This window comes from Gallinula chloropus (genome assembly GCF_964237585.1).
Source record: "Gallinula chloropus genome assembly, chromosome: 5".
In the NCBI taxonomy this organism is placed as follows: domain Eukaryota; kingdom Metazoa; phylum Chordata; class Aves; order Gruiformes; family Rallidae; genus Gallinula; species Gallinula chloropus.
In genome coordinates this window covers 78,443,426-78,466,785 of record NC_140090.1, presented here as the reverse complement: position 1 = coordinate 78,466,785, position 23,360 = coordinate 78,443,426, and the positions used below count along the sequence as shown (strand labels likewise).

Genomic DNA, 23,360 nt, shown 5'->3' with positions numbered 1-23,360 from the left:
CAAGAAAGCAGGTCTCTGCCATGAATCAAGATCTTTTTGAGAGAGTTTTGGGTTGTTTGGCCACGTTCAGGTCTAGAGGCTGTTGCAGTGATGAATCAGGAGAGGAGTGGTGAGGGGCTGGAACAGGCTGCCCAGAGAGGGGGTGGATGCCCCATCCCTGGGGGTGTTCAAGGCCAGGTTGGATGGGGCCCTGGGCAACCTTGTGTAGCTCCAGGCCTGGAGGTTGGTGTCCCTGCCTGTGGCAGGGGGTTGGAACTCTGTGATCCTTGGGGTCCCTTCCAACCCAGACCAGTCTGTGATTCTGTGATGTGTGTTGGCTGGGACTGAGGTCCCTGGTGCTGCTGGCTGGGGGGGAGCATGGAGCCCCCAGGGACACAGCCCCTGTTGTGCAGTGAGGCAGGAATGCTATCGGCCAGGAAAAGCCTGATAAAGGGGGGAAATGGAGAACATGAAAGTTAATCATTAAACTTCTTCTGTTATCTTTGTTCAGCCAGGAAAACTGAAGCTAGACAAGGTTTGCAGAGAGAGATAGTATCTTTTATTAGACCAACTTGTGTAGTTAGAAAAACACACGTGCTTTTGGGACCACAGGCTTTTCTTCAGAGCTCCACAGCTGCACGTTACCTTAAAAATAAAACCCATTCCATTTTCAGGAGGTTTCATGGAAATTTGGAATAACTGAATTTAAAAGCAACTCAGGAAAAAAAAAAATCTCTCATTTGATTTTGATTTATTACTCCTGAATTACAAAAGACTGGGGTTTTTTATTTGAAGTTTGCCAGTAGAAGAGAAGACTCTACACACAGAGTCAACATTTCCACACGCAGCCTCCAAAGTGGGTTATTTTATGTGCCTGAGAAGTCTGCACAAGTGTATGGACGTGCTCTTATTTCCTTCTGAGATACTTAAATTGCCCTTCTGTGACTTCAGGATGCTCTCAGCATACAGTCATTAGTAGGGAGCAGCTCATAAAGCTCTGCAGAGGTGCAAAGTCAGAAGGCTTTAGAAGGGTGAGCTTAAAGCACACAGGTCTCTGCTCTGACCATCACTTTTTTTCCATCAGTCTAAAAAAAAAAGCGATTAAATGATATTCTAGGGTTTGGGAGTTTGCTACTAATCAGGGTATTGTTATTAATCAGTGTGCTTTCTGTGTTCCAGGAGATAAGATGCTATTATTAATAACATTTCCAGTGAAAGGTTTTGTACGTTCACTCTGACCTCATGAAATCTTCAGCTTACAATCCAGTTTTGTGTTGAGTTTTTCCTTTGGTTTTTTTTTTCCCCCTCCTGGAGTGCTTTTTCTCTTTTCTGATAGCCTTCCACATCCCCCAGTACAGCAATTTCAGATTCCCTCAATCCAGCTTAGTCTCAGCTGTATTAATGCATGGCTGGAAGGCACAAATAGCTGAAAAGGGTGGTATTGTGTGACAGCTCTAAAATCTCTTTTTTTTTCAGAGGACTTGGTTAAAGAAATAGATGTTTCTTGGGGGGGGTTATGCTACTTTGTTGGGTGTTTTTCCCAGCTGAGTGAGCAGCCTTGCAGGTGAGTCAGAGGAGGATGTCAGGGTGGGAGATGCTGCTGCGCCTCGTGTAGCCCCGTTCCCATTGAACTCTCCGGCGAAGCTTTTTCCTCTGGGAAGGTGGCTGCAAGCACAGTGTGGGATCCTTCTCCTGGAGAGACAGCTTTACAGTGATACTAAAAATAATAGGATATGTTATTTAAGGAGCAGGATTGAGTTTGTTTTCAGTACTTTTCCTAGGACTTTACATATAGAGCTCTGTCTTCTTAACGCGGCCACGACCAGTAAATCCTGCCAGAGGTAGAACCAGTCTTTTCTGATACGTAGTTAAGAACCCCAGAAAACACTGATGTTCTGCAAGATTGAGACCATATAACAGAAGGGGCAGGTCACAGCTGGTTGGTTGTTCCCCAGTGTTACTGCTGCCCACAGACTTGTGCCCAGGCAGAGCTGCTGGGCTGAGGTATCCAGGGAATGATGCTCCCAGATGAGCTGCTTCGCTTGCCCTCTGTGGCTGGCAAGGCCCACAAGACAAACAGCCCCCATAAACTGTTCCTCTGAAGGATAAAGTCAGTTCTCATGTACATCCTCACTGTGTGGTGTGGTGCAGTCATCTCTTGGCTCCCATGAGAGTGTGCCTTCTCACCTGGCAGGCAATTGATAACACACCTTGAGGGGATATCAGCCTGGTCAGAGAAAGCATTTCTGTTGAGGACACTGCGCTATGTGCTGAGTGGTGAGCTTGAAGGTTGTCCTCCACCATGGTGGGTTTCCTGGTGGCCTAAATAACTTCCTTGGGTGAGAGCAGAAAGGCCAGGAGCTTGAGGATACCTTCAGGGGACCTCCTGCCTAGGCTGGGGCCGCTCTCAGCAACTGCAGTAATGGTGGAGTACAGATTTTGTTGGCCAACCCCTGGGGAGCAGGTTGGGTTTGGTGGTTGCTGCCAAGCCCAAAGTTTTGTTTGCAGTGTTTTTATGGTTCTGGGCTGTTCTAAATGTCAACAAGAACTCAACACGTGCCCTTTTTTCAGTGTAGCTGCGATAAAAATCCTACAATATACTTGTAAAGCATTAGTTGTAACAGTAAATCAACTTTAAGAGCAAGTAGGTTGTAGTTAAGTGCTTTTGAATGTTAGTATTTAGGGTTGTTTTTTTTCTTGCTTAGTTATGATCCAGCCCTGGGAGGAAGTGAGGGTGTTTATCTTGGGGAAATGAGTGGGATTTGCAGGCATTCAGCACCTCTCAGGACCTTCCAGGGTTATTCCTTCACTTGTGTATTTCCATTCTGCCAGGACTGGCCTCAAATTCTTCAAAGAGCAGTGAGAGCCCAGCAGTGTCCAGGTACAAACCCCACGAGATGGGGAAAGAAATGGGGAAGAAGGTGAAACAAGAAACTTTGACGTGGAAGAGGGGTGGGGATCAGGGAGCAGGGATGTGGCCTGGAGCAGCAGTAGGGGGAGAGAGAAAGTTATCAAAGGTCCAGCACCCTCCACAGAAACATTCCACGTTCCTAAGTGAGAGAGTGTCCGTTTTCAGTCTCCAGAAGGGATGACCTTGCAGCAGGGTCGCTGAACAGACGGTTCCAGCTGGGCTTGTGTGCTTGGCAAGTGCCCAAGAGCTATTTTAATAGGTCTTACAAGGGACAAGGCCTTGGCAAGACCTGTGGGTTTTGGAGTGAGCTCACACTGTCTTTTTCCCTTTAGTAGCTAGCAAGTGTCACTCGGGCTGTGGAAGAGCCCCTGGGAGCACAGAGAGTGTCTCACAGGGCTCAGGGATGCTCCTCGTGCTTCGTGGTCTGCTGGTGTGTGTCACTGTGAAAGGCATCACTCCCTGTCCACAGCCTGGGAGTTTTATGTCATTTATCACTTGGAACAAAGACACTTGAGATGTCCAGGTTGACTTGAGGGACTGAAACCATCCCTCACTCCAGGCCACAGCTTCAGGTCCCCCCTGGGTGCCACAGCTCCTGCTGCAGCCCACCACCCACCTGTGGGGGTTTGCAGGAGGAACCCAGGCAGCTGCCAGCCCTTTTTGGCACTTTGCACTTGGCCAAAGATTGCTTTGGGAAGGCTCTTGAAGACACTGAGCTCTCACTGAAGGCTCCACATTGCCCTGGTGGAAAGGGCGTTGGGTAAAGCCTGGGCTGGAGCCTGGGTGGCTTGTTCTCCTTGCTGTAAATGAGTGACTCACAGTGACAACAGTGGAGAGGAGGATTTATCATCCCAGAGGCTGCCCAGGCTCCCACCCCAGCGAGGTGGTCCTGCTGCCCAGCTTGCTGTCTGTGCAGTAGGAGCATCACCACACACAGGGAACGCTGCAAGCTAGCAGTGAATGGCAACTGCTGTCCTCCCCATCACAGAATCTCCTCCAGCATCATGTTGACCCTCCTTTGGGATCTACAGAAAGCCTCTAGCAGATCTCAGAAATGCCAGCAGTGACAGGCAGCATGTAGAAAGCCTTATGTTTATCATGCTTAAAAGATTGATAACACTTCTGTCCAGCCTAACGGGAAAGACTAGTGTCAGTGGGTAACACCAGCATAACTTAATTCCTACAAGTATCTCAGAACATGACATTTTCTTTGTTTTCCACTCAGAATTGCCCATCATTACTGTACAAATGCAAGTTTAGAAGGTACCAGTGGCACTCAGACTGATTCAACCCCCTTGCTTCCTGAAAGCTGAATCCAAGTGCTTGTTTTGATGGATTACTACTTCTACCTATATTTGAGAGAAATTTCCAGTCTGAACCATAGGGCTGTCAGGTGTCCATTTGTACAACTAAACTGATCTTGACCCCCCCCCCCCAACAATGCTGGTACAGTGTCAGCAACCCTGCTGCTGGTCTCGTGGTGGTCTCAGGCAGCGGTGTTTCGAGTTATCCCTGTGCCAAGGCTGTCGCTGACAGTCAGCAGGCTCATCTTTAGCCTTGATTTTTTGCATCTCATCTTCCAAAATATCTTTAAAGCCTCTGAATCCCTCAGGGGGATCTGAAGGCTAGGCAGCCTCCTGCCCAGATGGCTAATATCAGCAGCTCTCCCCAGTGGCCTCGTGGAAAGAATCAGCGTCGCTCCCCTTGGTTTTATTTATTTTATCTTTTTTTTTAACCAAAAAAGCCAACAATGAAAGCTGTCCCTTAGCTGGAGCAGCTCATTTGGGTTTTACTGCTGTAGTTTGTTTCCATTTGGATAGAAGGGGAAAGATAAATGGATAAAGAGGATAGGAAGAGACCCAAAAGAGAGCTAGTGGGGGGTGTCATCTCTCCTGCATGATGCCGTGTGGCTGGGATGTGTGTCTCAGAGGTCAACGTGACACATATGAAATGTAAAGGATACATACTGCAGCTGAAGGGGCAGTACTGCAGAGAGTATTTTCTCAGGTTTCTGGACAGTATTGAGAAAGCCAGCTGCTAAGCACTATAAATGCAATCTCCTTTCAACACGGGGCTTGGTAATGGATTGTGTTTGGGGGGGAGGGGGATGTATTTGGCTTTTTGGTACCTCCTCTGTACTGTTCTTAATAGGATCTCCAAAGCTCAGCCCCTGTATGGTGGGATGGTTTGCAAGTACATCTGGTGTCTGAATTGTAGCCACAAACAAACCTTCATTGGGTCTTTTCCCCTTTTCTACCCATCCTTTTCTTAAAAAAGAATAATAATACAAGAAACAGAGCTCATCTAAGCAAACACTGTTCCTTCCAGGTGCTTCTTTTAGCTGTCTTGGTAGCATCCCTCGCCGCCCCATATGGCCTCTCCCATCTGCTCTGCCATCTCTCTCACATGCCCTGGCAGCTCCCACTGCTTCCCTGGACTTGCCATCCCCTCCGATCCCATCCGTCCATCCCCTGCTCACACTCCTGCTTCTCACTGGCCCTGGCCAACGCTCGGGGCCAGCACATCCCTTGGGGACCCCCATCTCCCACCCCCTTATATGGCCAGTAGGAGTTTCAGACCTTGAGACCTTGTGTAGCTCCCCTTGAAGTCATTCCTGTTAACCCACGTGTGAGCTGGGGCGGAAAGTCACAGGTTAGTGTTTGCAGACAGAGATTTACCCACCTGGTACCCTGAGAAACACACAGCAGAGGCTATATATTACTTTTATATTACTTCTTTATTGTATTGCACCAGTTTCTACACTTGCAGCTGTATGTAGAGCTCTCCTGGATATGATTTAGGTCAGTCCAGAGGTGACTTTGTAGAAGAAAAGTTTTGCAATGCTTGAGCTTCACTTTCCTGCCCTGAGACAGTGGTCCTGCCCTGAGCAGTGGGTTGTATGTATCTCTGTGCTTTAATGGGGGTAGGCAGAAGGAGATGAAGGGGTGTATCTGTTTCTGGCATACACATCTAGAGGAATTCAAGGAGGAGTAAGGAACTAGCACGTGTATGTACTCCGTGTGTCTTTGCTGAGCATTTCTCTGCGGTTGCTGTCTGCTGCTGTAGTTCAGCTGGGGACTGTAATCACAGTGTTCCTATCTGGTAATAAGGATATCGTGTTATATGGGAATTTCCTCTGGATTTTTAAAAATGCATTTTTAAAGGAAGCCCTGAATAGTTTCTGAAAAGGGAACTGGCAGAAAGCCAGCTCTGACGTGCTGATGGGAGGAAACGTGCTGGAGAGGTCAGGAGTTTGCACAGGCTCTTCCCAATGGCAGGTAGGAGTTACTACCTTTCCTGCCCCTCATGGGGTAAGATGGACCTTGCTGCCTCTTTGCCCATTTTTCCAGAGCTTGGGAGTTTCTCTGAAGTGTCATTTCCCTCACTGCAGGGGACTGCCTTGAACATTGGGGGTTTTCTAGCAGGCTGAAGCCACCTCTGCTTCACCATCGTTCTTCTCTGCAGCAGCCCTGGCTGGGAGCGTGGAGCCTGTCAGCTCCAGCTGCATCACAGAGATGGGTCAAACACCCAGGTCTCTCTGAACAGGAAGATTTGGCAGTTTTTTCCAGATAGGAACCTGGCAGTCTCAAAAATGCTTTGCTTTAAAAAAACCCACCATGATTCTCTATAAAAAATAGATATTTGATGTAATTTTCTAATCTGGCTGTGTATTTGTGTGGCTTCTATCAGCACAGTACCAAGTGCCTCCAGAGTACTTACAACTGCAAGATACAGAGTGTGTCTGATTGCATTTTTCCATATGCATTTATTAGGAGAAGTATTTACTAACAGGGGAAGTTAGGTGAGAGGCAGAGCATCCCTGGTGAGTATGCTGTGGCAGGGGGTGGTCCTTGGTCCTGCAGCGTCTGCAGTGCTTTCCAAAACCATCCCAACCTGCACAGAAACCTTCCTTCAGCACTTGTTCAGCGGCATCTTTGTCAACTCACACCTTTCTGATAGCAAGTGATACTGCTACAGCTTGTAACCCCCACCCCACGTGCTGTCTGGACCCCAGCTTTCTGCTTTGTAAAGTGGGACTGATGGCTGGGACAGTAAATCTCAGGAAGATTTGGAGCTCTCAAGCAATGGCAATGTAAGTTCAAGAAAAAGATGTGCCTAAATCCCCTTGTCCTGTACTTGGAGACTGGATTGTAGGGAGGCAGATGTGTCTTTTGATGCTTAGGTTACAAGTTAGGACTGGCTTCAGGAAATAAATGTTTGTTCTGCTTATTCCTCATCCTGTCCTCTGATTCCAGGACCCTCCTGGGCATCCAGAAGCTTCCAAGGGTGTCAGCAGGACCCTTGCCTAGTAGAGGGCTACACATGCCAGTGAATTGCTGTCCATTTCTCCCTTGGGCTGACCCCCTGGTTCAGACCCCCCCATTGCTCTGCAGAGGGGAGGGATGTTGAACCAGCAGAATGGGGATGAAATGGTGATGGAGAAAAGCAGATCTGCACAGGTTAAACTCACTGCTGACAGGTTGCCTCATGTACTGTGCATTGGACCCAGGTAAAGCACAGTACCCAGCACCACTGGTGCCCAGCTCTGGCTTCCATGACTGAAAATCAGTTTGATGGATCCAAGGTTCTTTGCACAAAGGCCACCCAGATCCTTCCTTCCCTTACTTGCTCTTTAGGCAGACAGTGACAAATAGTAGGATGCAGCACTGAAAGTAGTGAGATGCACTTTTTCCCCCTTATTTCTTGGGTGAGGATTGTCTCTTGCTGTTGCTGCCACTGGCAATGATGACGGTGACTGGAAAGAGAAGAAAACAACTGCTCCAAGATGGAAGCCACTGCTTGCTGTGGAGATACAGGTATGACTCTCCCTCCTCCACCTTGTCCCATAGCAGCACTTCTGCAGGAGTTTGGGACTGGGAGAAGGGTGGTACAGTGCTGCTTTACCTAGTTGGGACAAACTGAGCAGGACCAGGAGAGGGGTGTCCCTGAGAAGACGGTGGGTCTTTCCAGCAAGCGAGTGTAATTTCTGATGCTGAAAAACCCACTCAGTTTACACATGGAGAAAGAATCTGGCCTTCCATTTCTGGGTCCTAGATGAGATCAGCACAGCTTTGCTTTCCTCCAGTGCTTTGTGTTTGTTTTTGTGGTGCTGCTGCTGCTGCTAAAGGCTATCAGCCTGTTTCTGGAGCCTCCTTCAATATCCTCCGCATGGAAAAGGCATGTTTTCAGGGTTTTTTTAAGTTTTAAAAAAAAACAAAACAAAACCTCAACCAACCAACACACACACACAAAAAAACCCCAAACAAACATAAAACGCAGCGTGGCACAGATTAAATCCATTTGAGAGGACTCAGGGAAGAAAAAAAAAGGCGGTATGTGCAAGTCAATAGGAGGAGGGGAGTGGAAAGGGGGGGGGGGTGGAAAGCAACTGTGACATATACAAACCCTTTAGTGTGCATAGCATAAGATTTTTTGGCTGGCACTCACATGATTTTTTATTCAAGGGCTGGGAAAGAACTATGATTAGTTAAAAGCTTCAGCAAAGTCTGGAGGGAGTGCTCGGAAGAGTTGGGAGCCGCGGCGCAGAGGTGACTGTAACTCCTCTCGCAATTCCAGACTATTCTTCCGTGGCTCAGGACAAAAGCCTTTTCTTTTTTCCCCTCCGTGTTCAAAGAGACATTTGTACTTGAGATGTTGCAGCTGTGGGCCTCGGGATTGCTTGTTTGAAGATACCCCCTTCGTAGAGGAAAGGAGAGGCAACAACAACAACGCACTGAAAAAGTGGTAGTATTTTATCGTGTGTGGGTTCCCCCCCCTTCCTCCTCCCTCCCTCCTCCTCCTCCTCCACTGCCATGTGTGGTTTTTAATAAGAAGAAGAATGTGGAGGCAACATTTTCCAGGCAAGGGGAAATTTCCTGTTTCTTTTCTGTTTGTTTAATAAAGTGTGTAGTTGACTGTAAAACTGTAGCTACTTTGTTGTGAAGGGGGAATTGAGGCGAGTGTCAGGATGGCTTCTCGATGCACTTTTATATGCTGCAAGTGAACATGTTTAGAGCCTTTTTTTTTCTTCTTTTTCTTTTTTTTTTCCATAATGCTGCGTGGCGTAGGCAACTGAGATTAATAAGAATTAGGCAAATGGCTTCTGCTTTTGTTTCTATGAGATAGTACCAGCCGTCTTGCGGTCACACAAAGGCTGCCATTTAGCAGGGAGCACTCCCTAATTCTCTTGGCAGGGGTGCCATTGGGATCGGATACAAGTGGGTGGCAAAGGGGAGGAGCGGCAGGAGAGGACAAGCAGGCTTTGTGTATTAAAAATGAAACAAAAGCACTTTATACGCGGGGCTGCGTGCAACAAGCGGCGCTGCCTGAGAGCCGGGGTGGAGTTTGAGTTCTTGGTGTGACTGCAAAACCTGGGGGTTTTTTATTTTTTCCCTTTTTTCCCTTTTTTTTCTTTTCCAGAAACCCTTCCTCCTCTCCTCCTCCCTTCCCAAGCTCTCCCTGTGATGCTGGTGAGGGTCTGCGGGCAGCTGAAAATGCCTTAAGAAATATATATATATATATATATATTGAACAATACTTGCTGCAACTTTGCAAGAACAGCTGGGGGGTTATCAGCAAAATCCCCTTCAGATGGCGAGGGAGCCTCCAAATTGTGGAGGCTGGTGGGAGGGAGAACTGATCCCACCCCAGCCCGGAGCAGAGCTGGTCCTCTGCCTCCTTCCCACACCACCTCCAGCCGGTGGTGGGGAGGCTGCGATGGGCTCTGTATCCACAGCGGGGTTCCCTCAGCGGAGCGAAAGGGTTAATGGCTCTGATGTTCTATCCGAATTTAGGTGTGGGGGGAGAGCACCTGGCTGTTTAATTACTTTCTGGTCCCTGGCATACCTTGTTCTTAATGAACCGGTGGCACGCAGAGCAAACGTGCTGGGGTAGAAAGACCGAGTTCAGCTGGGCTTTGTGAGCCCCCGTGGGTCGGTTCCAATGGTTTTGTCTGTGCAGGAGGTAGGGACCAGGATGGGGAAGGATAGATGCAGGGTGGTGGAGAGGCAAGGAGAGAGGCAGGCAAGGAAAATCCACCAGGGTTTAAGTTGCAAACCTGCCAGTGGTTTTTATTAAAGCGTAATTTCCATACATTATGCAATACATCTCGTATTGATTTGCTTCAAAACTTTCCTTGTCAGGCTGAAGTAAATTCCCTCATTGAAGTAGGAGAAATGAGAGACATTCCTCTCAATTTCTCCTAGTTTCCAGCCAGCATTCAGCCTCAGCAAACTGCACTTTTGTGTGCGGGTGAGGGTGACATGCCTAAGAAGCCTGTGTCATCATGCACAATTACATCCCTAATCCCAAGCAAAGACACAGATGCTGGGGTTTTTTTTTAAAAAAAAAAAACCTAAAAAAAAAAAGCTGTGTTTCCTTTGAGTTTCAAAGAGGCTTATGTAATGGCAGCATAATAAACCCGTTATTTTGGGGCTCGGATTAAATGTCAAAGTTTCAGATAATCCCTGGGTTTGTCTTCCGTGTGCTGTGCTCGCAGGAAGCCACCTCCAGCTGCTGTTTGCCCACCTCCCTGCCCCAGGATGGTCCTGGTTGCTGGTGGCACCAAGCTCTGAGCTCAGCTTGCCCAGCCAGAGGCGTACGGCTGCGCAGCGTGGGGCTGGTGGCCGCCGTGGCTGGGAACCCTCACAAGCCAGCTTGCCCCTGCCTTGGATTCCCTTTCATTTACAGCTGCAGTGTGAGGTGCAGGTGATGCTCTAAGCCTTGGGGATCCTGTGCGTTAGGAAGCATTTAAGTCAGTGTTATAATTCACCCTCTTGTTAACTTGAGAAAATAATCTAGCTGCGGTGTGGCGCTTCACGTAAGGATTGTGTAAGTGCTCTGAGATTTGTACGTGTTTTATTCTTGCTTATCTGCTTATGGCAAGCTTCTTTCTGTTATCCCGGTCGCCTCGGCGCTCTACCCTGCCTGCCGACACAGTTGTGCTTCCATCTGGGTGAAATGCAGGCAGGAGTGATCTGTTACTCCCAGTAGGTGTTAGTGGAGAGGCAGAGAGAGGAACCTGTTCCAAAAACCTTCACGTGTGGTGCTGAAAATCTTCAGTTGATTCTTCATTTCTTAAAGCAGGTTCAACAGAACAGGACTGGAGAGCCGTTAAACCCTCTGTTAATCCCACCTGCTTCCATGGGGTTCATTTTTCCCATGGAAAGGAGACATAACTACGTGCTAGCCAGTGTTTCATACGCAGCAGGGTAGGTCCCTCCCTGGGGTGACACTCTTGGTGCTGGTCTGGGAGGAGTTGCTTTGGCCCTTAGTGCCTGCCTGTCCCATACACATCAGCTGGTGGAGATCTTGCTAATACTTCACCCAACAGCAATCTGAACAGAGGCATATTGAATTTTCCCCTAAAAAACACCCTGAAAAATCAGTGCACTGCTTTTCTCATTAGTTTCTGTCCCTCATCATCTTTTTTTTTGGCATGTGGGGCTGCAGTGACACTGGTCCTGGTGTTGACTGCAGTCCAGAGGGCTGAACAGTACCCAGCCCTGTGTGTAAATGCTTCCTGCCTTACTCCAGCAGTGCCACAGACAGCAGCCTATGTTCTGTAATTCTTCATGTGTGGTATTTAACCCCTCAAAACACCCAGAACCATCCTCTCAGGAGTTCCCTCAGCCAAGCCCACTGCTTGTCCAGCTCAGCAGCTTCAGCAGCATCAGTTTTACTGCAGGTGGTGTGGAGCAACAGGGAAGAATGCTGTTATCCAGAAGCAGTGAAGGGATTTGCTGTCTGCTAGCCCCTCAGTGAAAAGATGGCTCAACCGCTGTGCTGAAAGGCTGTACAGAAGTTGGCTGGTAGCCCTGGAAGGTTCTTATGCAGAAAAGGGGGTCTGATAAGGAGAGGGGCTTCTCTGAGGCTGCTTGTCAGGGGGTTCAACGATTCAAACCCAGACCCTCCAGGTCTGGCCATCCCATGATGCAGCAGCAGAAATCAACCTCCACTTTGAGCCCAGAATACCCATTCCACCCACCTCTGCTTTTCCCAGGAACTACCTGGGCAGCTGAAAGATAGCTGAGGTATTTTGCATGATCCTAGTGCAATAACTGCCCTTACTGAGTAGAAAAGGGAGGTACTGAAATTTCTAAGTAAGTGACTTGTCCAAAAATGAACCTATTTATTGCAGAGCTATAAATAGGATATAAAAATCAGCTCTTGGTGGCTCTTGGTTCCTTTCCTCACCTCAGCCTGGAGAGCGTGTCCTTGGGAGACAAGAAGAAAGCAGCAGGACTGAAGAGACCCCTCAATATGTACATTTTCATGGCAGAGAGGGGTCTGCAGCCCTTTAATCCTGCAGGTCCTTCACACTGACTCCAACTACACATCCCAGAGCATCCTGTGGGATGCAGGCAGGGATAAGATCCAGTTTGGTTTTATGAAGTAAGCTGAGCTTTGCTGTTCCCACCTTGAAGCCTTTTGGTAGCTGGTCACAGAATATAGGTGTGTGTGCTGAGAGGTCCTGCTGTTGCTGTGCTTTCCAAGTAACGTTTTTCTTCTAGTGAATGTCTGTTTGTGCTTGTCTTCCTGAGGTGGTCAAAATGGTAAAGTCATTCCATAAAAATACAGACCAAGTGCCAAGTGCCATTTTGTCTGTGGAACAAATTCCCAGCTCTCCTTCCAGCAGGGGAAAAAATGACTGCTGGCTTGGGTTTCACTCCTGAGATGCTAAATAAAATGGTTGAGGGGGCTGGAGTGCTGGTTTACACTGTGTGCTTGAAACGTGGCCTGTGTGGGTGAGGAGATACACCCCCATAGAATCACTGAATGGTCTGGGTTGAAAGGGACCCCAAGGATCACACAGTTCCAACCCCCTGCCACAGGCAGGGACACCAACCTCCAGGCCTGGAGCTACACAAGGTTGCCCAGGGCCCCATCCAACCTGGCCTTGAACACCCCCAGGGATGGGGCACCCACCCCCTCTCTGGGCAGCCCCTTCCAGCCCCTCACCACTCTCTCTGTAAAAACCTTCCCCCTCATCTCTCATATAAACCCACCTTCCTTCCCCCATAAAGCGGCCGAAATGGGGTTCCCCATCCCTGTCCTGGAGGAAGCCGCGCTGCCTTTTCCTCTCCAAGCAGGACAAAACCTCACCCTACTCCCAGAGATAAACATGGACCTTGCCATCACCCCCAAAACGTGCTGTCCAGGGTGAAACAGTGTGCTGCTGCTCTCCTGCCCCACACAGGACCCCTGCGCAGGCACGGCGGCTGCCGGGAGGACCCTTCCATTGCCAGTGGTGTGATGGAAACCTCCCTCCTTCTGCTCGCAGGTATTCGCCCGCAGATCATGAACGGCCCCATGCACCCCCGGCCCCTGGTGGCACTGCTGGACGGGAGGGACTGCACGGTGGAGATGCCCATTCTGAAGGACTTGGCCACGGTGGCATTCTGTGACGCACAATCAACTCAGGAGATCCACGAGAAGGTAACAGTGCGCGGGCTGGGCTGAGGGACAGAGTGCTCTGCTTCCTCTGCCACCTCTGGAGCAAAGAGCCCACAGACTGCCCTTTGGGTCGCTCAGCAGGCAACACCCACAGAAGCTGCTGCAGGTTAAAATTCAGTGAGGGGTGTTAGAAAAGCCAGGGGGGGAAAAAGTCACCTTATCTCTCAGCATCAGGATTTTTACATCAGTTTTATTAATGCTTCCCTTTTTTTTTGAAGTCCCATTTGCTCAGTGCAGCAATAAGAGCCCTCTGCAGCTTCCTGGGGTCTGCTGACACCATCCTGTGCTGCAGCTGATGGGTCTCCTCAGGTGCTGGCGGCAGTGTGCAGGCAGATTGGTGTTGTGTGGATGGGTGTTTCTGCTTGGAAGCTCAATTACTTGAAAATACTCTTTTAAAATGACACTTTATGCACACGTAGATAACTCAGTGAGTCAGAAATCACTTCCAGGATCTGGGAAAGAGAAGCACAGATAGCATCAGTGCTCATCTTTGAGTGTTTCAAATACTAAAAACAGGTGAAGGAGCTCAGAGTTTTTGGTGGGACATTGATAGATGAGCCAGTCTTGGGAGAACCTGAGTAGGTCTTGGGTTTCCAGAGCACTGGGGTAGCTTATGGTGAGCAGTAATGAAAGTCTGGATCTTCACTGAAGGGGAGAAAATAAAGCCTTTTGTGATCAGGCAGCCTCATGCAGAGCTTTTTAGGTACTCTTGAAAGCATATATGGGATAGGTTAATGGGAATGGCCTCGGTGTCGGTGTGCCAAACCCCCAGTGGTGCTTTTGGTAACACCTGCAAGTATCAGCTTGCCCCGTGCCTGGGTCAGACAGTGGGTCAGAGGGGAAAATGAACGATTTACAGTGTAATATTCCAGATGGAGGAGCTGCAGGTGTCCCCTCCAGGTGTGTCCTGGTGGCTGCTGACGCCGCTGTCCCGTTGCAGGTGTTAAATGAAGCCGTGGGGGCGATGATGTACCACACCATCACGCTGACGAGAGAGGACCTGGAGAAGTTCAAGGCCTTGCGGGTCATCGTCCGAATAGGCAGCGGCTACGACAACATCGACATCAAAGCTGCAGGGGAGCTTGGTATGTCTCAGCACTGCCCCCAGTCCCCTCCCACATCCCTCCAGGTGTTGTAAATCCACACAAGTACCTGCTGCTTCCCCCCGGGAGCGCGCTGGCGGAGTGGAGTTGCAGGCAGGGCTTCCCGAAGGGCCTTGAGCCAGCCCTTGGAATGACAGGTGGAGATCAGGTTTTCTTGCATGTAGGGAATATTATGACAACAAAACCTGACCATGAAGTAAAAACAAAGTGGTGCAGCTTTAGAAGGTGCCTTTTAGGCTCATTCTGGGGGATGACCTGCTGGAGAGGAGCTCTGTGGAGAAGGACCTGGGGGTTCTGGTAGATGACGGGTTGGCCATGAGCCAGCAGTGTGCTCTGGGGGCTGAGAGAGACAATGGGATCCTGGGGGGCATCAGGAAGAGTGTGGCCAGCAGGTCCAAGGAGGTGATCCTCCCCCTCTACTCTGCCCTGGTCAGGCCCCACCTGGAGTGTTGTGTCCAGTTCTGGGCTCCCTGGGATAAAAAAGACAGGGATCTCCTGGAGAGAGTCCAGAGGAGGCTACAGAGATGATGAAGGGCCTGGAGCATCTCCCCTGTGAGGAAAGGCTGAGTGAGCTGGGGCTGTTCAGCCTGGAGAAAAGAAGACTAAGGGGGGACCTTAGTAATGTTTATAAATATCTTAAGTATGGGATGCAGGGGGAATGGGCAGCCCCTTTTCAGTGTCTGTGGGGACAGGACAAGGGGTGATGGGCTCAAGTTGGAGCACAGGAAGTTCCACACCAACATGGGGAAGAACTTCTTCCCAGTGAGGGTGAGGGAGCCCTGGGACAGGCTGCCCAGGGGGTGTGGAGTCTCCTTCTCTGGAGAGATTCCAGACCCATCTGGATGCCTCCCTGTGCACCCTGTCCTAGGGACCCTGCTTGGGCAGGGGGTTGGACCCGATGAGCTCTGGAGGCCCCTTCCAACCCCTGTGACTCTGTGATTCTGTGTGTTACAGTGGCCCTGTCTGAGTCCCTTGCTTCTCTGCTGTCCCTAGTTCCAGGTGCCCCCTTGCACTGATGGGTATTTGTCTGGCTGTGCTATTTCTGGTACTGGAGAGTTGATCTACTCTTAGAAAAATTGGAGGAAGGGTGTTGTATTATATTCTGTTAAGCAAGATTAGGCTCTTGATGTGACCTGGTCCTCGGGAGTCATGCCCATACCCGCTGGGAAGGTGACGTGTCAGACAGTGGAGCAGGAATTGTGTGTTGGGTTGTTGCTGCTTCCTTTGCCATCTCATAGAATCCCAGCCTGGTCTGGGTTGGAAGGGACCCCAAGGATCACAGAGCTCCAACCCCCTGCCACAGGCAGGGACACCAACCTCCAGGCCTGGAGCTACACAAGGTTGCCCAGGGCCCCATCCAACCTGCCCTTGAACACCCCCAGGGATGGGGCACCCACCCCCTCTCTGGGCAGCCTGCTCCAGCCCCTCACCACTCTCTCTGTAAAAAACTTCCCCCAATATCTCATCTAAACCTTCCTTCCTTCAGCTTCACTCCATCCCCCTTGTCCTGCTATTGTCTACCCTTTAACAAGCTGATTCCCCTCCTGTTTCTCTGCTCCCTTCAGGGACTGGCAGGCTGCAATAAGGTCCCCCCACAGCCTTCTCCTCTCCAGGCTGAACCAGCCCAGCTCCCTCAGCCTCTAAAAGGTGACGCAGGAGCATGAAAGAGAGATTCCCTGTGGGAGCATGTTACATGGGCTGCCAAAATACAGAGGGCTGGAGGAGCCCCTGCCTCCCACTGTGGGAGTTTTCTGCAGACCCAGGGTGTGTGCAGACTGTGTTGCATGTCTCAGTGCTGGGGCCACCCAATTTCCATACTGGTTTGGATGGTCACAGAGACTGTTAGCAGCCTGCACACCCCCAGCTGGGAGAGCTTGAATTTAACAGCTGTTAGAGCCATTTTTGACCATCTGATCCCAAGATTCAGTCTATCAAGCAGTCCTACAATAGTGTTTAGGATACCTCATATTAAAGGTTATCTCTGGGGAAGTGAAGAATAACAGCCATTTCACCTGAGCCATTTCCCACAGATAATTGTGATAAGAGACTTTCAAATAGTCATCCCTAAAAAAGCAATTCTCAATCTAGGGAATTATTTTCTTTTTGAGAGGAGAACAGTGTCTCCTCAATGTAATGGCTTCTTCATGTTTGTAGCTCTTATTGTTATTATCCATTATAGCAATGTTCTGAAGCTTTGAAAGGAGAAATATAACGAATAAAGTAATGGGATACTGCAGGATAATCCTTCTTTTTGTGCCTGGCAAATTGGGTGGCTGAATGATGTGGTTTGGGAGTAGAAAATGGAACGGCTCCCCACAAATGTAGTGTGAAGTTTAATTGGTGTTGCTTTCCATAAGGTGGTTTTTAAACTGTGCAGGCAAGAAGTGACCGGTGTCCACACACAGAGCCTGGCTGCTGCCTGTGCCTCGCTGGCTGGGCTGGCAGCACTGGGTTTGACCCACTAGAAGATACCCCCAGAAAGAGCTGCTGGTGTGAAACCATCCTCTGTGGGTTTATAACCCCCAGTGCCAGCAGCTCCTGCTCCTGGGCACACAAGAGTAAATGACATTGTGAGAAGCTTGTAGGAAAGGCAGCCTGGGGCCATCCAGCTCTGAAAGCAAGCAGAAAAGGGACAAGCACTGACAGGGATGACAACAGGGATAAAAAAAGACAGGGATCTCCTGGAAAGAGTCCAGAGGAGGCTACAGAGATGATGAAGGGCCTGGAGTATCTCCCCTGTGAGGAAAGGCTGAGTGAGCTGGGGCTGTTCAGCCTGGAGAAAAGAAGACTAAGGGGGGACCTTAGTAATGTTTATAAATATCTTAAGTATGGGATGCAGGGGGAATCAGCCAGCCCCTTTTCAGTGTCTGTGGGGACAGGACAAGGGGTGATGGGCTCAAGTTGGAGCACAGGAAGTTCCACACCAACATGGGGAAGAACTTTTCCCCAGTGAGGGTGAGGGAGCCCTGGGACAGGCTGCCCAGGGGGTGTGGAGTCTCCTTCTCTGGAGAGATTCCAGCCCCATCTGGATGCCTGTCTGTGCAGTATGAGCTGGGGAGCTGCTTTGGCAGGGGGTTGGACCCCATGGGCTCTGGAGGTCCCTTCCCACCCTGAAGGTTCTGTGATGATGAATCTCTGGTCTGTGGTGTTGCCTCTGCAGGGATCGCTGTCTGCAACATCCCCTCGGCTGCCGTGGAGGAGACGGCCGACTCCACCGTCTGCCACGTCCTCAACCTGTACCGGCGGAACACGTGGCTGTACCAGGCGCTGCGGGAGGGGACGCGGGTGCAGAGCGTGGAGCAGATCCGGGAGGTGGCGTCCGGCGCCGCCCGCATCCGGGGGGAGACGCTCGGCCTCATCGGCTTCGGTGAGTCGGTGAAGGGCGAGCTGTGGCTGCCAGTGCAGGGAGGAGCACTGCCCAGCCTTCAGCCTTGGAGGAGGACTCTGCGCTGCTTCCCTGTCCTGGGAAGGAGCTAAAAGGAGCCTTTGAAAAGTGAACCACCACGGTGGGTCAGTGTGGAGTAGGGAGAATAACTGACCTTGATATTTTGGGGAAGGAGCTCTGGTTCATGAACTGAATCAGCTGAGTCCTTGGGGGAGTGCTGGTGAAACCCATCGGTGCCCCAAGGGGGACCACACCTGGTAGTGCTGCTCTCCTCCCCCCCCAAAAAATCCCATCCCAAGCCACAGCTGCACCAGCCCAGCCCTTCTGAGCCATTCTGCCCTGCATGGTGGCAGGGCTGTGTTAAACAGTCTGTCTTCAATTCACCTGTAGGAATAGAGACTTTGAGCATCAGAAGCAGCATCAGCACCTCTGCTGACAGCCCTCTTGGACACCCCTTCCTTTTGGGAGCTGAGGCCAGACATGGTTAGAGGGTATGAGAGATGCATCTGGGCAGCAGAAACCTGCCCAGTCCTTGGTGGCCAGAAGTGGTAGGAACATGAGTGGGAAAGGTCTGGTGAGGTTCTGGCTGCTCAAGGGTAGCTGCTGGTGAGGGAGTGTTGGCCAAGGACTGCACACGAGTGCCTCAGCAGTGTTAGCAGTATTCCCACTTGCATTCTGTGCAAGCAGCTTCACACCATCGTCCTGCAAAGCCCTGGGCTAATTAGTGCAGTAAGCTGGTGTGAGTGTGGCCATAGAATCATAGAATTCTATGGAATCATGGAATAGGTGCAGTTGGAAGGGACCCATGAGCTGGCAGATGTTAATGGCCTCACTCCTCATTTTGTTTGCTCTTTAAGAAAAGGTTAACACAAGCATCTCACATTTGTTAGAGCCACACACAGCGAGGTGGCTTGGGTTTGCCTTCCTAACAGCATCCCTTTGCAGCGTGTTTTGGAGTCCAGGAGGCCCTAGGGGACCCAGCACCAGTCCCAGGTCAGGCTTTGGGGTCCCACCATGGAACAGCTCAGCTGCCCGGAGCCAGGGAGGTGGGAATCAGTTAAACTGAGACCTGTCTTCCCTTCACACACAGGTCGCACTGCACAGGCGGTCGCTGTCCGAGCCAAGGCCTTCGGCTTCAACGTGATCTTCTACGACCCGTACCTGCAGGATGGGATCGAGCGGTCCCTGGGGGTCCAGCGGGTCTACACGCTCCAGGACCTGCTCTACCAGAGCGACTGTGTCTCGTTGCACTGTAACCTTAACGAACACAACCACCACCTTATCAACGACTTCACGATCAAGCAGGTCAGTCAGTCCCCTTCCCTGCACAACCAAGCAGAGGGCTCTGCTCTTTGGGGGGCAAACCCCGAGCATCTGTGGTCACAGCCACAGCGAGCTGGTACCTTAGGACCCACGGGTACCTCTGAAAGAGCGGGGTGCACCCAACAGCCTGGCTGTCTCCCCACGGTGCTTACTGGGAGGGAGTGGGTCCTTTGTGGGGCAGAGGCGACAGGGGAAGGGGGTTTTGTTTGCTGATACCAGCCCCAAAACCCCCATGCACCCGGATGGGGATTGCTCTGGGTCAGAAGCACAGCCCCCCAGCATGAGAAGTGGGGTACAGCCCCGGCTGGAGGCACCCCAGGGCGCTCGCTGCTGCAGCAGGGTGGGTGTAGGGACAGGGTGGGTGTAGGGACTGGGTGGCTGCACTGAGCTGACTCCCATCTCTCTCTCCCTGTCCGCTGGCAGATGAGGCAGGGAGCGTTCCTGGTGAACACGGCGCGTGGTGGGCTGGTGGACGAGAAGGCCTTAACTCAAGCCCTGAAGGAGGGACGGATACGAGGGGCTGCGCTCGACGTGCACGAGTCGGAACCGTTTAGGTAAAGCTCTGCCACCTCTAGCAGCGTGTCCAGGGCTGCAGAGCACCCCCAGCCTGGGCACACAGCACCCCCAGCCTGGGCACACAGCACCCCCAGCCTGGGCACACAGCCTGCTAGTTTGAGGAGCAGCTGCAGCACCTCACAGCATCACTTGGGTGTGGGCTGGTTTCAGAAGGCAAACAAACAAACAAACTCTTGCTAGTCCATGAGAGCTGAGCTGCTGCTACTGGGCTACTACTGGCTTCCCCCAGGCTACTGCAAGCTGGGACAGTGTCAGTTACAAGTGGTAGTACGGCTTCTCTTACACAGCCTGGGGACAGGGCAGTTCTAGCAGTTTGCTTGTATTTTCTGAAACAGTTTTTTTAAAATAGAAAGAGTGCTCCTACAAAGGGGGAACCCTCCTCTCCACCCGCTCCCAGCCTGTGCTGGGTGACCCACAGGCTGTCCCCACACCCCCACGCTGCTGTGGAGATCACAGAACTGTAGGGGTTGGAAGGGACCTCAAGAGATCATCGAGTCCAACCTCCCCCAGGGATTTATTCCTGTGGGAACACTATGAACAACCAGGCAGCAGGTTGGGTTTTCAGCCCTTGTGGGCTCTTTGTTGGGTGCATTTTCAGTTTGTGCCCTGCACCAGAGCTGTGCTTCCTCACCAGCATTCCATGGCTGTTTTGGGCTGGCAGGATGCTCATGGGCTCCTCCAGCCCAGGTGCCACAGGCAAGGGGCTGGGGACTGCTGCTTGCAAAAGCGGAGGGCAGCCCACAAACTTTCTGCTGTTCATAACATAGTTTAGTTACTTCTTAAACATGAAGTTTCTTGTTTCTCCCTACTCCCAGTTTTGCTCAAGGCCCGTTGAAAGATGCTCCTAATTTAATCTGTACCCCCCACACCGCCTGGTACAGCGAGCAGGCGTCACTAGAGATGAGAGAAGCTGCTGCTACGGAGATCCGGCGTGCCATCACAGGTACCCACCCCCCTGAGAGCTGGGCTTAGCTCTGCTGCCTGCCCAGACCCTGAGCCAGGAGGGGCAGGGATGGGTCTTCACCCTGGGAAAGAGCTCTAACCCTGATTTTCTTCCCAGCCAAAGAGCTCAGAAATCAAACTTCACTTTTCTGGCATTTGTGGGTTGGTTGAGGGTTTTTTTTCATGGGTTTGGGGTTGTTTGGGGTTTTTTTAAATCAACAGGGCACTTGTGCAGCATGGCAAAGTGTCCATGGCTGGGAGGAAGAGGGCAGTGATGCAATAATTGCTGCCTCTTTTAAGGTACTAACCCAAAAGGTGGTGCCAGCCATAGCCAACTGCATGCCAGAACTCAGTCCCAAAGCAGGGAGGGCACCTGTGTCCAGCCCATGTAACTGAGCTTGCTCCAAAATAGTGGGCACAGTACTCCCAACACTGAGAGGTTCTTCTCTCCCCAAATTTGTCCCTCCCAGTTATCCCAGCTGCCAGAGCTTCCCAGCTGCCTAGCCCCTGCTTGAAATGAGCAGGCACACAGCAACAGCTTTCCTGAAAGCAGAGGTGGGACCCAGGGTAGGGAACCAGCCTCCAACCCTGCACCTCACAGCAGCCCAAGCATCCTCTGAAACAGGGGTTGTGGGGTTCTGGGTCTCCCTTGCCCTCCTCTGAAACAGGGGCTGTGGGGTTCTGGGTCTCCCTTCCCCTCCATACTGACAGAGTGAAACGGGATGAAGTTGACACCCCCTCACCTTCCTTACCCACTGCAGGGCGCATCCCGGAAAGCCTAAGGAACTGCGTGAACAAGGAATTCTTTGTCACAACAGCCCCGTGGTCAGTAATAGACCAGCAAGCAATTCATCCAGAGCTCAATGGTGCCACGTACAGGTGAGCGGGGGAAGAGCCCGGCGCAGCGGCCGGGTCCCTGCGGAGGTGGTGGGATCGGGATCGGGAGTGGGAAAGGGACTCCTGCGCCGGCTGGGACGGGGACTGTGCGGTCGCCCTCCTTGGGGACCAGTAGCCACATCGCTGGGATTACGAGCCCAGCTTGATTTAACCTCAGGCTGAGAAAGCCTCCCATGTATAAAACTTCTGTTCTGGTGGGCCAGCTGTCACTGGTGGGGGGGCTTTGTAAGTGGCAGGACCCCAGACACATGAAGAACCTTCCCAGCAGGTCCAGAGAGGTTGTTTTCCCTCTCTGCTCTGCCCTGCTGAGGCCACAGCTGGAGGTGTGTGGGCTCCCCAGTTTTGGGAGCTATTGGAGAGAGTCCAGGGTGGGCTGTGAGGATGATGGGGGGCCTGGAGCATTTCTAGTGTGACAGAAGTGGAGAAGACTGATCAGTGCTTATAAATATCTAGGTGGGTGTCTGGAGGAGGGGCCAGACTCCTCTCAGGTGCCCAGTGACAGACAAGGGACAGTGGGCACAGGCTGGATCACAGGAAGGTCCATCTCAATATGAGAAAAAAGGTCTTCAGTTTAAGGTGCCTGAGCTCTGGGCAGGCTGCCCAGAGAGGCTGGGGAGTCTCCTTCTCTGGAGAGATCCCAAACCCTCCTGGACGGGATCCTGTGCACCCTGCTGTAGGTGACTCTGCTTAAGCAGGATCCTGGAGCAAGCAGGACGTGACTTCTAAACTGAAGGAGCAATTGCTCTGAGCTCCTGTCTGCCCAGTGCCTGCTCGGGCTGTGAGCCTGGCCCAGCTCGTGGGGTGAAGCCAGGGTAAAAGCTCCAAATATAGGTCCATAGGCAGGTGGCCTCATTTCCACCTAAATCCCTGAGATTAGGGTTACTTACTGCTCCACTTTGGATGGCTCAAAGGACATTGAGACACATTAGGCATGAGGGCTCATCTGGAGCAGGGGCAGCCTGCATCATCTCACCATGCCAGAAATACCCTGAGATACCAGAACACCCCCATGGGGCACGTCAGGTCACCCTGTGGGGCACAGGAGGGCATCCAGCAGCAGAGCCCTTGGGAGGGGAAGGGCCCGAGCAGTGTGTGTGCCACCTGCCATCACAGCCCTGCACACTCACAGTGCAGCCACTGCTCACTCTGGGGAGTGGAACACCCAAACCTGGCGGCAGCATCACCCCTCACCCGCTCTGAAGGACGGGGGCAGTGCCCTACCCGGGGATGAGCCTCAGCTTCCAGGCTTAACCTCTGCCCCTGCAGTGTGCTTCATCCTTGCTAAGATCCTGGGGAGCCATGGCCCTGTGACCCTGTAAGCCGAGGTCACCCCCCCCACACACACCCTTCAGGGACAGGGAACAACACCTCCCTTCTCCCCCCTGCTTCTTACTCTGCCTTTCCCTAAGGCACTTGGGGCTGTCACTCCCCAGCCAGCCAGCAGACCTCCAGCAGGGCTTGGGCTTGTTGCCCCCACATCACATCTTCCTGAGGACAGCTCAAAAAATGCTCCTTTCTTCCCTTTTCTCCAACTCTGTGAAATTTTGTGGAGTATGTATAACTCACCCTGCTCTTAGGAAGATGGAACAGACCCAACCCTGGGGTTCAGCTGTACATGAGGACGATGCAGCTCAGCCTCCAAAGAGGGAAAGCTTACAGACCAGGTGTAGGTGTTCAGAGGTGTTCAGCAGCTGGCTTTTCTGGGAGCACCCAAGATGAGTCCTTACCCAGTTTTTCAAGGGGCTTTCATACACCTCAGCAACCTGAGAAGGTACAGAAGCCAACACAG

At 51.4% G+C, this 23,360-nt stretch overlaps 1 protein-coding gene across 2 annotated transcripts in view; it reads left to right on the top strand.

Moving 5' to 3' along the window:
- The window catches only part of LOC311192892 (C-terminal-binding protein 2), a 138,205-nt gene that overhangs the window by 112,171 nt on the left and 2,674 nt on the right, over positions 1 to 23,360 (top strand). For both annotated transcript variants that reach the window (XM_084265561.1, XM_084265562.1), the window contains 7 exons: positions 13,173 to 13,327; positions 14,286 to 14,430; positions 17,609 to 17,815; positions 18,924 to 19,138; positions 19,580 to 19,710; positions 20,548 to 20,675; positions 21,436 to 21,553. In XM_084265561.1, coding sequence (XP_084121687.1) covers positions 13,173 to 13,327; positions 14,286 to 14,430; positions 17,609 to 17,815; positions 18,924 to 19,138; positions 19,580 to 19,710; positions 20,548 to 20,675; positions 21,436 to 21,553 — 1,099 coding nt within the window. The remainder of the gene's footprint in view (positions 1 to 13,172; positions 13,328 to 14,285; positions 14,431 to 17,608; positions 17,816 to 18,923; positions 19,139 to 19,579; positions 19,711 to 20,547; positions 20,676 to 21,435; positions 21,554 to 23,360) is intronic.